The sequence below is a fragment of the Mytilus trossulus genome, chromosome 10 (genome assembly GCF_036588685.1).
Source record: "Mytilus trossulus isolate FHL-02 chromosome 10, PNRI_Mtr1.1.1.hap1, whole genome shotgun sequence".
NCBI classification, from domain to species: Eukaryota; Metazoa; Mollusca; class Bivalvia; order Mytilida; family Mytilidae; genus Mytilus; species Mytilus trossulus.
The window spans coordinates 77813978-77829780 of record NC_086382.1 but is presented as its reverse complement, the minus strand read 5'-3'; the positions used below and the strand labels follow the sequence as shown (position 1 = coordinate 77829780).

The following is a 15803-nucleotide window of genomic DNA, read 5'->3' as shown; positions in this document are numbered from 1 at the left end:
ATTCTCAGCGACTCGATTCTCAGAAGAATTATTCCTAAAAAAATTTCTCCAGATGGAAAAACAATAAGACGATACATTAGAGGGGGAGCAGAAACATGTTCCACTTTCATAGAGAAAAATGGCAAAAACATAAAACCACAGCATGTCCTTATCAGCATAGGAACGAGGGATTTGCAGAACAATGCAGTTAAAAACAAGGAATTTGAAAACCTTTTTCATACTACAACACAAATTTGGCCAAATGCTAAAATATTTGTTTTACCTATAATTCGAAGAAAGGACATGCTTGATGCAAGAGTACACGATGCTTACGAAATCCTAGCCACAGAATGCTTGAAATTTCAAATGATAACATTAATAAAAAAGTTTGAACCAACAGATGAAATGTTCTACGACCAGGTTCATTTAAACAGTAAACAAGGTCTCCCTGAAATCGTAAAACACCTTAAAACAGCAATGAACATGTATGGGAACAGACCTTCACGTTCTAATCATGCTAACCAACAACCAATCGCTACAGGAGGTATAAACTTTTCTCACCGACAACCAAACACTAGCCAAAGATTCAGTGCATTTGACAATTCTATGGATAGACCGCCTCCAATTCTACACAAAAACACGATGTATCCGCCGTGGGGTCAGATGATACCAGAAAATCCCCAATGTCCAACATGGGGTCCGATGCCACCAGGAAACCCCCCAAGTCCACCGTGGGGTCCGATGCTACATGATAAAACTTTGTGTCCCCCATGGGGTCAACCGCCGCCCAACATATTGCCGTGGCAAGTCCCTTGGTTGTGGCAACCTTATCGTCAGTTCAATCAAGTACAACATTAACTGTGTTTTACCATGATTTATTCATAAGTACATGTAAACAATAGATCATTTTACAAATTATGAAGTTCAAACTATAGATTATATAATTTTCTTTTCTTTTCTTTTTTTTTTACATTTGATTCAAAACATAATTTTTAAAAAATATCTTTAATTCTTTGAATTACATTTTATTAAAAATAAAAATCATTTAAACATGTTAAAGATAAAAAAAAAATTACAGATAAACATCAATAGCCAATACTCAAGTTGTTTAACTAAAACACTTGATGTTAAATTTTTGTTTACTTTTTTATTTTAATTGGAAAGTATCCAAAGAACCGGTATATGTTTTAAATACCAAAAGGTTCATATATGTTTTCCTTCTTTTATTGTACATAATCTCTTTTATATCTTGCATCACTATAGATGTATCATAAAGTATGTCATAATATTACATACAACCAATACATATAAACAAATATATATAAGTTATACATGCATGTAGAATTAAGAAATATCATGCATCAGATCACTATAAAAATGTTTAAAGCATATTTAGTCCATCAGCTGGTAGGGCAAAATTTCAATTCTGTGTTACACCCCAGGGTACCGCAATTTTTTTATATAAATTCAAAGAGTAATATATGAAGAATATTTTAAGAGGTGTTAGACTTTTGAAAAAGTGTCCAAAAGGGGTTAAAAGGGGACTTATTTAAGGGTATATCAAAAATTTTGTTTTGCACATATTTACAGAAAAATGTAAAAATAACCAATAATTTAGTACTATTCTTTTCATTAAATTGAACAAATCACATCTTATTTAAACGCAGGCTAATTTTCAATTAATTTTTAAATCGTAGAGGACCAAGAAGAAAGGGGGAGGGTAATTTCCAAAATTCATGATTTTGAATGAAAAGAAGCAAAAGTAATAATTTTCTTGATAAAATGGTATATTTTTTATATTGAAACATAGAGCATAATGTAACTACAGTGTAAAGGCTGTTGAAAAAAACATTTAAAGGTAAGAAACAAAAACATAGAATAATCGACAGACACAAACATAGGCAACTAGAAATGCACGATTCTGTCACAAATTTATACATCATATTCCTGAAATAACTTACATATTAAAACACACAAAACTGTCAGGGTTTCTAGATCTCTATCTTTTTATTTTTTTTTAACAACCGAATCACTACATTTTAAGGTCACGCAGAAGGTCAATCATCATCAGTTTGGTCACCTGCATCTACCGAATTTTCATTATCATCATTTCCATCATATTCGTGGTCATCGTTAGCAATATCAACGTTTTGATAATCCTTATATCTACACGCTTTTGAGCATTTACATACAGGTATTTGTTCAGGATAAACCTTGTTGAACACATAAACATAAGTTGTTGGCACAACCAGCTGTAAATGAACAGCACTTCAGAATTATTAAAGCATCTAACGCTTTTGGTTGGTCTACCCAATTGATACTGATCAAATCGTTCTAAACAATCCAACTATAGTTGTTTAACAACAGACCAGTGTTTGTGTTTAAGAGCAGATTTCCAAATCTTCGTCTGAAAGTTGGATGGTTTAATGTGCATAAACATTGCATCTTTTGTTGGGGCAGTAGATGACAATAATAAATCTTTTTTTGGTTGCATTTCAAAATGTCCTGATCTTTATTCATCGATATTTTTAATTTCGTATGCATATATAGAACACAAAAACCGCTCGAGAGTTTTGCCAACTCTTCGTCAATCTCTACAAGGTTTCACCACAATAGAATAGACCTTCCGAAAATACATAACGTGTCAAAAAGCCGAATACTTTGCTTTTTTTCCTTTACCACACAAAACAATTACTGAATCACACAACCTGTACTGCCGTGAAATCCTGGCAGTTTTCTACAAACATTCTCACCAATCTAACAATGTTAGAATTGATATGCAACTGTGAAAATAGAAAGCAAATACTTCCACATCAATTTCAGAAGGTTTTATAACAATGGAGTCGTAACTTTTGTCAGCTGCATATTTTTGCATTAAGAAACATTTTGTAATCGGCTTCTTCCTGTTTGATTATAAGATAAAACCATTCTACGCTATTTCATTTCCAACATTTATTTTGTGGCACATACTTCCATGTGATACAAATAAATCAATACATTCAAGTGTAAATCTATAGGATTATTTACTCTTTTCCGAACTAAAAAATTCAACAAGAGCAACTTTGTTTTCCCCAACTAACAAAAATTTCTTCTATTCCCAAGAACACGATTGTGATGGTCTATAACTTATCGTAATGATTTGCCCTCCAAAGGACCTGCTGTTTTAATTTTTTATGGATATTGCGGGATACTTATCAGTGACAAAATCAATGCGGGACCTCTTTTCGAAACTAAAAGGATGGTTTTTAAAATAACAATTGCCAAATAAAAAAAAGTGCTTTGTATCCTAGTAATGGATTGAATAACTGCCATGTCATCAAATATCCACATGCTTTCTAAGGAATGACCATTTTCTAAAAGACCATCCAGAACAGATTTTAATTTTCCTTACATGTGTACCATCAAAGTTTGCAAGATACATTGGAAGAGGACCTAATTCAAACTGGAGAGCCTTTTGCGCAACCAACTATCTTGTCTGGGCTATGACAAGCAGGCGACATTTTTTTCATCTGCTCTCAATGTTTTGTTGTTCTTATCAGCCATTAACTGCTTGTCTTTTATTTCCTTTTTTAAAAATATAAGCAATGATAATGTTTTAATTGTTTTGAAGATATCGGTTGACTTTTGTATAAGCCGTTCATTAATGAAAATTTTTGAAGCAAACTTTCCCTTTTCATACGCGTTTAGAAGGTTGCACATTAATTCCGAAGAAGCAACAGAACCCGAGAACAAGACATATAACTGCTCAGATGTTTCAAATGGATTTGACCAGCGTTGCAGAGTCTGAAACAATTTCATAACATCAGTTTTGTCTCGCTTCATTCGAGTTTTTTAAAGTTCTTTTTGTGCGGATGTTTCAGGGTTACCCATTCCTACTGAATCTCGATATTTAAGGATATTGAAGCTCCTTCCACTGCCGGTCGACGTTTCGTCCCCGAGGGTATCACCAGCCCAGTAGTCAACAATCTGTGTTGACATGAATATCAATAATGTGGTCATTTATATAAATTTCCTGTTTATAAAACTTAGATTTGTTCGAAAAACTAAGGATGTTCTTATCCCAGACATAGACTACCTTAGCCGTATTTGGCACAACTTTTTGGAATTATGGATTCTCAATGTTCTTCAAAGTTATACTTGTTTGGCTTTACACATATTTTGATATGAGCGTCACTGATGAGTCTTATGTAGACGCGTCTGGCATACTCAATTATAATTTTGGTACCTTTGATAAAAATTTCATGTACATTTAACAACCATCGCTTAACAGAATCTTTGTTAAAACTAAAAACAACAAAGTCAATTTTTTTTTTATCTCTTAGAAACCAAAGAACATAAAAAGTATGGCCAATTCTCATAACTGACTATTTGACGTTCATTCAAAGCGATGTTTGTCGATTGAATGACTTAATAATCTTAAGTCAATCACTACATATATAGCTAAAACACAAAATATAATCAAGCACACTTTTATTGAGTTCGATAGAGTGCACCTTTTCTGAACGCAAAAAAAAAACCACCTTAATTTGTACTTTTTCAGTAATATTTTGTTACACATTCACTTTATAAAATAATTTGTCTCACCAAAACATCACAAATCAACATTTAAATGTGTGTTTTCAGTTGCAAATTGATAATGCTTATGTGTGAATGCACTGTACATGTTGTATACTGAATCAAAGACGGTAATTTGATGATTTCCGTAATTTAACGAGTATTTGCACGTATATATATATTATCAAATATTTCATATTTTAGACTATATATAAATACTGCAAATGATTGAAACATTGTATAATGATTAATTCTAAAGTTTAATTAACTAAAACGGGTAAATGTATAACGAATTTCTTTATGAAAGGAAAAAATAAGCCTTAATTTTAACCCAAAAAATCGGATTGTTTGTAATGTAAAAAAAACTTTTTTTAAAACAAAAAATCTTCAGAGTTACATTAAATATGATAGTTTTGTATCTGTTTTAGTTGTTTACACCTATACTTTATTTTATTTTAGTCGCTTTATATCAAAAAATTTAATTAAAAATTACTTAGTCGTGATTGCTAAATGAGGGGACCATTGAAAGGGACGTTTTTAAACCTCTTTTGGATACTTTTTTTTTAGTCTAACACCTTGTATTTTATCAATAAGAAAATGAAGTTGAATTCTATAAAAAAAAAATCGCGGTACCCTGGGGTGTAACACAAACTCCTTAACTAGAGCGCTTTTGAGAACTAGCTGATGGACTAAATCACGATGTGTGGTTTTGTTTTATTTTCTGATGACTTAGGACCAGGGCATAGACGGTGGTAAAAAATACAGTACTAGTATTTACACAGGTACTGAATTGGCGACAATATTGCTGTTGCCTGCATTTGTTACATATAATACCATGTTAAAAAAAAAAAAATCCGAAAAAATATGATAGAAACATTCAGATTTAACTAACAAAAAAAGAAAGATGTCTAAGCGGGATTTGAATAATATCTTCAAAACAATCTTTCGTTTGTAGTTCTATGCTCTACTGATGGAGCCACGGCGATGCGTGACCATGATTTTCTTATTAAGGAGCAATATTGATACAATTTAGCGATATTACACTTTTTCATTAAAAAGTTGTTTTTTTATGAATTAAGGACACACTAAACCAATTTCCTTTTTAGGGAAAAGGTAGTATACATTACAACAGTCACAAAAACCCGTATCTTGAAATGTCCTTCTGTTGGGGATTTCCTGTTTTTCCCCAACTATAAACACCATAATTTCCGCTAATTGGACTTTGAACCTTTTTAAGGTTAAATTAACTATGGTATCGAGATATCGATCTAAAAAGCTGTTTTATTTCTTAGTTAATTGTATTCTGTCGGCACTTTTTGAAAAATCAGGAAAAATTGGCCCTACCTCCTTATATATTTTGACCTATCATGTCTGTTTGCATAAAAAAAAATGTTGATAATGTAATGGAATTCTGTGTGACTCATACAAGTGAGAGACTTAGCTAGCTTTACAACCAGGTTTAATTTATCGTTTTCTTCATGAGGAAATGCTTGTACCAAATCAAGAGACATTCATATCATCGCAATCATGATCGAATTGTTTAGAAATAAAAGCAGTTATTGATATCAATATTTCCAGTTCCATATCTAAGAATGCTGTTTTCTTCATTTAGCTCATATATATGTAGGACTCAAATCTATGGTGGGTTCCAAATCTATGGCAGATTCATAATCTATGGCAAATGTGACGTCATGCCATCCCAAATCTCTGGCAGATCTTTTTCAATCCTAACATAAGCAAGTTTTGTAATTTCCTAATCTATTACGGATTTATGTTCACGGTTTCCAAATCTATTGCAAATGTTGTGCAAATGGAAAATAATGCAGTACCTATACGACCAATGATTTGTCTTAAACAAGTGGACTTCTCGTTTCTCGTTCTTATATAGATTAGACCGTTAGTTTTCCCGTTTGAATGGTTTTACACTAGTTATTTTTTGGGGTCCTTTATATCTTGATGTTTATTGTGAGCCAAGGCTCCGTGTTGAAGGCCGTATCTTGACCTGTAATGGTTTACTTTTATAAATTTTGACTTGAATGGAGAGTTGTCTATAAACATTTGTGAAATAAACATTCCATAATGGTCAACCAAATCGTGATGGTAAAAATAAAACGTAAATGATGAATTCATATACCTTAATAAAGACTTCAAGATTGAAATGATGTGCCCCGTAAAAAACAAACATTTTCTAATCTTTGCATGTTACCTGTTTAATCCATCAATTAAACCAACTAGTATAGCAAGTCCCTGAACAAACTTTTTTTATAAAACAAAAATGATAAATAAAAATGAACAGTTTCAATTTTTAAGTAATATTTATTTCTTCGTTAATGCATCTTTTTTTATTTAATGACGATTCAAATCAAATTGATATCCGTTTTTTTATCTTTCACTTTATAAACTTTGCGAGCCGTAGACAGTAAAATGTTTTCTATAACTCCTTTCTCTAAAATAAAAATCGATAAAAAAGCGGTGTCGTTGTTCATCGCGGGCTTTGGCCGGTACAGTACATTTCGTCCTCCTTCCGGATACTAGAAATAGGTCACATCTTCCTTGGGACTATCCGCAAATTTTTGTCGAGGGAAAGCTTATACCTGGAATGGTGTTCAAATCTATGGGATGATGTAATATGGCGTTATTCCGTTGTGACGCAATTCAAAAATCTGCCATAGATTTGGGGAAAACAAAAATCTACCATATATTTGAGTTGTTTGGCGTTTGTAACTTCACATTTACCATAGATTAGGAATCTGCCATAGATTTGGAACCCGCCATAGATTTGAGTCCTACATATATATATTATTTTCTACTTTTCTTGGATTTTTTTTTTTGTGCATAAATTAGAATTTTATTTAAAGAAATAATATTTTCCAGCTTTCAAATTTAGTGCCAGGAGATGCCAGCATTCAGGTTTGCACCATTTTATCCCAGAGCTTCGAGGTGGTGGATGGTGTGGCTTAAGCGGCCCAATCTCCTAGCCAATAGGGCACCTCGCCAGGTACATTTACCCAATTCGTGAGTAGTGTTTCAAATTAAAAAAAATCGGCCTTATTTTGGAATGCCGGAATCAGAACTAAATACCTATTCAAGCTATCCACCGAAGGGGGATGGGGGTTCTGGCAGTTAAAGCCCGCAATTTTTCACGATCAATCATGCATTTGAATGGGGACATATAGGTGGAACCCCATTTGAAAAATGGCTGGATTCGCGTCTTCTATCCTTACTTTTCAACACTAAACTTTCTAAATGTTACCTAAAAATATGTACTAGAGGGGCAAAACTTGCAAGGCCAAACAGAAAAATCTAAATAATATTCGTCAAACTGAAATGTTATGATAAATAAATTTATGTTTTTATCGGTTATTTATTATTTTCAAACAATCAAATTAATCAGTCAAAGGTAGAGGCAGTATCAGTTTTCTTAAGACACTTCCACATTTCTTGAAGGAATTGTCACCAAAAACACTACTTTCTAATGCACCAAAAAAAAGTTATATTTTTTTTATTATTTTTATTTTGTTAATATTGATGTGGGAAAGACCTTCTGATGAGTTTCATTCATATATTACAATTAAACTTAGATTTGAATCTTCTCCGTGAGTTTTATACCAGGTAAACGTAGATTTCAATGTTCTCTGAGAGTTTTCGTGCGAAGTAAACATTTATTTAAACAGCTAGATCTTTTACTAGAGCTCATAAATCAATATACATATAATCAAAATAAAATAAAAACCATAGATAAATTTTTGACACGAATTAATAATTAAAATGAAACTTGGAGATTAAAGTTTTAAAATATTTCTAGAAGAGTCTTGATACAGAATTCAAATTATAAAGTTAAGGCAATGAGTTTTTAAATATAATAATTTTGGGGGAAAAGATTTTTTTCCTAATTACTTACGCGCGTCTGGCGTATTAAATTATAATCCTGGTACCTTTAAGAACTTTTTACTTCCTCTCAGTTTAAAAAAAAAGTCGACAAATGAAAATTTTTATTTAATTCTTGTTCAAGAACACATAAAACAGAATAATTCAGATAAATCCTCAAGTCACTAAAAAGTAGTATACTCCATTGATAACAACATAAGGCATAAAACTTAATTGTATTTCAAAAAATAGTTTAAACATATTTTATTGTTCCAAAAAGAGACAAATGGATTAGACACAAGTTTTACAACTTAGTAACGTCTTCTCCAATACTGTTTATTTCAAGTGATTTCAACCGATGTCAAAAAATGTTAACATACATTTTGTTTATAAGTTACTATCAGCAGCTGACTACTAATCAGTGGAATATTGAAAGGATACATAAAAAAGCTTGGTTCATGAAGTAAAAAATGTAACAAGTATATTTGGTAAACAAAATATAAAAAGTGTTTAGAAATAAAATAAAAAAAGATTAAGTAAATATGATATAGGTAAATATTTATCCCATTTTATAAAGTCATTTGTTAACCTTGAGAACATACTGTTTTATTCAAGTGATTTCAACCGATATCAAAGGATATCTATATATTTTCTTTTTTCATCGCATTGATTAAATTCTAAATGACTTTCTCAGACATTTTTGTTTGGCTTGACAAATACAGATTTAACTATTTTTTATTTCATTCCCAATAATTTAATTGCCAATTAGTGGTTTCTCATCTGAAACTGAAACCTTTTAAATTACAATTTAATTTTTTCTTGCTTGATGCATTTAAACACAAAACAGTTTCTCTTTATGTAAGAGACTTTTGTGACGTGTTCTTTTATAAGTTGAACATATTTATAAAGTCCTGTGTTCTGCAGCGCCCATGTCATTCCAGTGGTGATCAACGTCGACAGTGGGTCTTTATTGGAGCGGGAAGCAAGTTCATATTGTGAACAAGAGGTAAATGTTTTATATTATATATTTTACAAGGTTTACTTTTATGGATATTGAAACATTCAAAATGACAAGAAAAAATTAAAACCACAAAACTCCTAAATCGAAACACAAAGGAAAATTCAAGACAAAAAAGCCAAAATCAAAAGTTCAAACACATCAAACGAATGGATAACATCTCTGATATTCCTGACTTGGTACATGCATTTTCTGATTTAGAAAATGGTGGATTGAACTCGGTTGTATAGCTAGCTAAACCTCTCACTTGGATGACAGTCGCATCAAATTCCATAATATTGACAATGATGTGCGAAAAACTAAACAGACACAAAAGGTAAAAATGCTTCAACCAATAATACGAACCCCAACAAAAACATGGGATGATATCACATTTGAAATCCGTCGTGTATTGCTTATTCTATTACAAAGCCGATTCATACTCTTAATTCAGTAAGTCATATTCATGAAATGCGAACGCGATTTAGCCATGTGTTTACGGACTTTCTAATTGAATTTTCCTGGGAGTTCAGTATTTTGTCATTTAACTTTTTTTGTAGTTAGGACATAAGAAATATATCCAATATCACATGTGAAGCGGATAATCCATAACGGTCAACCCACTCGTGATGGCGTCTGCAAGATTTACGAAGTGATAATTTCAACTTCACCATTTGGAACTTTGGAAAAGGTCAGAATTCGGAAGCTGAAATTAACTTTTTTGTCGTAAAGTTTTGATTTCAACCGACCCTTTTGTCAATTTCTAGATAAAATCCTTATCAAAAGTCATAAAATGTCAAAAGCTCAAATACTTATGCGTTTGTTTGTTTTTCAGGACCAAAAGAATCCGTTATTATGTTCCAGATACATCCTAAAATGATGACAATTTTGGTATTAGTTATCATATGTGCATTCTGTTTGAAAGATTCTTTAGCCAGACATAATCCATATACACCAACTAAATACCAGAAAAAGATAGCTCAAGGATTTTCCACGAATTTTTTTAAAACCCTCAATTTCAAGAAATACAACAAGAAAAACTTAGCTGATATTTATGAACGAGGTTTTAGAAATGTACGATTAAGATGTAGAGCAGATCTTGACAATTTGAACATGGCTGTCTTTTTGGATAATTTAGAGACTGTCGTGAACGATTGTCTTGCTACGAACATTGCTCCAATAATTTCTTGGATCCATCACGAGGCCGAAGCTTTCGCCACTGAATTACATCGAACCAATTATTTGAAGTGGTGGAGACGAGTTGCTGAAAAGCTGAAAGATAAGGACTACAGACTTTCATTCAACCTATTTACAGAACTAGGAGTCGACTCATGTGAAAATGAGTGCGCACAAAGTCTCAGAGAAAACACCGCAAAATACAACGACTGGACATCTGCTGTCGTAAAAAGGATAAGAAAATCCGGCGGAAAGAATGATAAACGGATGCTGATTCTAGGTTCTCCAAAGAAAACTGCTAAAGGATTAGAAGAAATCGACCAAAATATTTATAAAAACGATCCTTATATGATGGCAGAGTGGCATATCTATGCATCTGGACCAAATAAAAAACTAACAAACGACGGAAATCCAGGTCAAAAATATTGGTCTGGGACTGGCGACGATTTCGGAAAAAGTAATGTCATGACTGCCATCGGATATGCAAACTATTTTACATCATTTTACAATTTGACCACTTATCTTGGTGCTTGGATGCCACAAGCTAATGAATTCGGGGACTTGAGCCAATCGGAAATCATTAATTTTGGAAAATATTTTGTCCAAGTAATCAAACCGATCCCTTGGTCCATGAATGTTCTTGATACCTACTACGACACAAGGAACAGCGATTGGATTTTAAATGACCAGGTTATCAAAGGTCAGACATTGAATATGTCACGAGTTCTGGATGAAATTATAACGGTTATGTAATGAATTCAGAAAAAAACATTTTTTTTTTCCATGGTTTTTACATTGTAATTTATAAATACTAATATTAAGATATTCAATATAGTGATATCGTTTATTCGATATTCCATAAAAATATCGAGGAAATTTGAAATACATTCAAACAATTTACAAAGAAAACCTTCTATCGATCTAGTGAGATACCAAAAACGTTTGTTACATTCTCTAAAAATAAAGTTTAAAGGTACCAGTGACGTCATAAATTTAGAAATTGTACACATGAAAAATGTCTCTTTATTATATTGTATTTGATATATTATAAGGTTTTTGTTAGATGATTCTATGTTATTTTTCTTTTTTCTTCTTTGCTGATTTATCATATGATTTAGATGAGTTATACTTAGCTTTTTCTGATACAGTATCTATATTATGTAGACATATTTTTAACTTGTGTCATATATCCACTATAATTCCATTATGTGAATTAATACATATTTTCGTATAATATAACGCAGTGCGTGTAGTTGTTAGTTCATTTTCAATCTATGAGTTTAAATGTCCCTCTGGTATCAATTGCCCTTATTTTGTAAACATAGATACATCTGCTTATTTGCAAAAGCTGTTAGAAATGAAAGAAGAACAAGTGAGTGAAATTTTCCTCGGAGTTCAGTATTTTTGTGATTTTACTTCTTATTCTTTTTAACACCTGATCTTACAATGTCCCACACTTCATTATAAAACAAGATATGATAACATCACGAATATTTGTAGTTGAAATTAGTCACTTTATAATGGTTCTTTTCGAAAATTAAGAAACCACTGAACAGGTAACTTTTTTTGCCGTAACCAGGAAAATTGATACCCACGAATAACAGTTGCTCCACAATAATGTAATTTTCCTTAATATGATTACTTACTTAAAAAGTGTATTTGGTTACATATTACTTTCTGAAAAAGTGTATTTGGTTACAGTGTGATTAAGTTGTTTATAATGCCCGCGTCACACTGTCCCGATTTTTATATACGATGGACACCCGAATGCGAAAATTGTAAGTTCGTACGAAGTTGGTCCCGATCTCGTTAAAATACCAAAAAGTCACCGAAGCAAGTACGATGAATAACGAAGTCTATACGATGGTGCCGAAATTATTTACGATAGCAAAAGATTGACATACGAAAGTTAATCGAAGACGGGTATTTAAGCTTCATATCTCAGCCAAAGCCTACACGATGGATCACGAAGGCTACACGATTGATTACGAAGGCTACAGGATGGATTACGATGATGGCGCGATGACTATACGATGTCTTAAACTTAGTTTATTATCCCCTCGCCTACTAAATGTAAGTTGCGTGTAGATAAAATTGTTATGGACACTCTAGAACCAAAATGCTCAAAACTTGGTATGGTGTTACTCGTTAAGAATATCTTACGCGCGATTGACTTTAAAGTTCAAAGGTAAAGGTCACAGTGGCAGTTGTAATACAAGGCAATATCACCCTTGTGGACACTCTAAAACCAATATGCTTCAAAAGATTTTAACCACATTTGGTATATTGTTCCTCCTTGTAATGATCTGACATTTTTTTACGTTCAAGACCAAAGGTCAAGGTCATGCAGATGAACTTGTTTTTTTCTCCTTGAAATACCATAATACACAGGAAATTGGTTGCTCATTGTTTTTATCTGCTGGTTCTAAAGACAATATTAAAGGTATTTCCAGTTACTGAATGTTTTGGTTGATTTCTAAAAAAAATAGTTTATGTATCAAATATGCATATTCAATTTACCATTTTCTGCATGTGTCATATACAAATAAAGTGTCCATTTTTGTCCCAATATGTTACATACGAGGGGATGCCACGCTCGGCATTGCCTTGTTTGAACTGTTAAATGTGTGCACTAGTCTGAATAATGAACTAAAATTATGCCCATGTTTACTGATCTATCTTAAAGGTACGATCCCTTTTGTTCAAAAAGAGCTCTTTTCAGGTGAATATCATAATCATATTGACAAAAAGAAGTATGTGGGGAAAGCAACAAATGCGGCAAAATATGACATATAAAAAACAGATGGTTATGAAGTAAACATTCGTGTGACAACAAGTCAGACGATACATAAAATATCAGAATAATGAAGAAAAAGTTGTTTTCCCTATATACGTGTACCTGCAGTGTTGGTGTACGAGGCGCGTTTATGATTTTCATTATGTTACTTGATATGAAAATTGACAACAAATAATATTTTACTTGTAAAAGTAAATCCTGAGCATGTAATAGCAGCTCTTCTGGTTCCATTTGAATTAATAGAAACAACTTTGTCGCCTGTTTTGTTCTCATTGATATGAGCTCCATGTTTTGTGAACGTCTTTCTTAACTGTCATATTAAACTGACCAGTGCATATCGCGCATGGCAATTTAAATGTATTTTAGCGCGAACATTAACTTACATTTAGCTTGATTTATCCGTCGTAGTTCCATCTTGTCGCCTTCGTACTTTTATTCGGTGGCAACACGACGGGATTACGAGGTCTTCACGAAGTCGTGTTGCCATCGTAAGACCTTCGGATAGCTTCGTGATTCATTCGTGTAGACATCGTAATATCAAAACTGCCCGATGAAAACGAGGGAAAAACGAATGCAATACGATGTTAAAAGATGCATTCCCGGTAAGATAACGATGTTGAGGATGGTCATACGAACTCAATACGAACCCTCAACATCGGACGCACCTTTGGGGAATTTTTAACATGTTAAAAAATTTAGAACCCTTCCTGAAGTTGTCCCCGAAGGCTAGAAAAGGTGGCCGATGGTTAACGATGGTTAAAGATGGCACTACGAATAGCCCGATCTGGATACGATCAGTCCCGATTTTAAAAATTTCCGTAACCATGTTGCCATCGGCGTAAAAATCGGGACAGTGTGACGCGGGCATAAGCAAATGTAAAAAAAAATACATTCGTGCAGACAAATCTAATTTCAGATTATAATGATGTATGTTTGCAACATACAGTAAGGGCATATATTATGTGATTTATTGTTCTGGCTTTTGCGTCAATAAATAAAATTGACACCCTCAACATGACGTTAACTCTCTGGCAACCAGGCATCTGATCGAGGTTTTGTTGCCAATACTTGACCTTTAAGAAAACAATGATGTGACAGAAATAAAAAAAAGCAAGCTAAACAAAAATTATTACGAACGGCACCTTGAAGAAAATAATTTCTCATTAGACAAAAACAAAAGAGACCTCGAGTCCAGTAAAGTAAAATGTGAAAATGATTCATTGATCATATACTTTTGATTAGCAAAAAGATACAAAAGTGACAAAAAACATACATGTAAAGATGTAACTATAGACACGAATATATTACTAAGACAGCCATATACATCATTGGTGGAATCAAACTAAAGTTCATTATTTCATAACCAACCACATATTGGAAAAAAACAAAAAGAACGTATTACAAAGACATGCCTGCAAAGTATTCTGATTATTACCATTAACTGTTATTCAAACCGTTGATACGAAGTAAAGATTGCATCAAAACGTTAGATGTCAATCTTCTCCATAAGTAATGATTCAAAGTAAAATTATTGTATTTAGCGAAAAACCATTTTCATTGCAGCTTTTAACTAGTGGTCCTCATTTTTGTTGTCTTTTCGTTGTTTTTGGTACGCGATTCACTATTAATCAAACCATCATTATCTGTCTTCGCAATGAGTTTTGATTCAATATTCTCTTCACAAGTTTTGATTCGCGGTTCAATGTAAATTCAAACCGTTATATTTCAGTCTTCACCATCAGTTTGATTCGATGCTAATTTTTATGATTTTGACAGTCAGCACTATGCAGAATATTTATACTAATGAAATTAATTTTCCCCTCTTGAACTAAGTATATAAATTTAGAAAATTTATTAAAATAAAATTGGTTTATTCTCGAAATGTTTTAGTAGGGGACCATTCAAACACAGGTTCAATCTTACGAAATGAATACAGATATAGACATAACTTATATTGCTTCAAATAAAATCAACGGTACCAATTTTGTTACACCAGATGCGCATTTCGACAAAACATGTCTCTTCAGTGATGCTCGTGGCCAAAATATTTGAAATCCAAAGCTTATATAAAGGACGAAGAGCTATAATCATATCAAACATAGGTGTGAAACAATTATAATTTGTTGATACCTAGCATGCAAAACAAGTATCTTCACCATAACTGTTTTTTTTTCATTGCATGCTGAAGGAATATGAGTTTATAATAATCGAACTTAAATTGTAATAGATATTTATTTATCTATATTGCGTCGGGGATGGGGTTGGGGTCCTGATCCCAAAATCCCGAGGTCCCGAATTTAAAAAAAAACAACCAAAGATACCAAAATCGCATGATTAAAAATACCCGATCCTGACGTCCCAAAAAATGTCCTGCCCTCATCTCCCGACCCCCCATCCCCCCCCCTCTTATTGTGTATTTTTATACTTCTGATG

At 32.6% G+C, this 15803-nt stretch overlaps 1 protein-coding gene across 1 annotated transcript; it reads left to right on the top strand.

Annotated features, from left to right (window-relative positions):
• Nucleotides 1–9238: 9238 nt before the first annotated feature.
• On the top strand, nucleotides 9239–12239 carry LOC134688609 (cellulase/esterase CelE-like). The gene is made up of 2 exons (XM_063549437.1): nucleotides 9239–9406; nucleotides 10233–12239. The coding sequence occupies exon 2, from the start codon at nucleotides 10253–10255 to the stop codon at nucleotides 11324–11326; it is 1074 nt and encodes a 357-aa protein (XP_063405507.1). The 5' UTR covers nucleotides 9239–9406; nucleotides 10233–10252; the 3' UTR covers nucleotides 11327–12239.
• Nucleotides 12240–15803: the final 3564 nt, after the last annotated feature.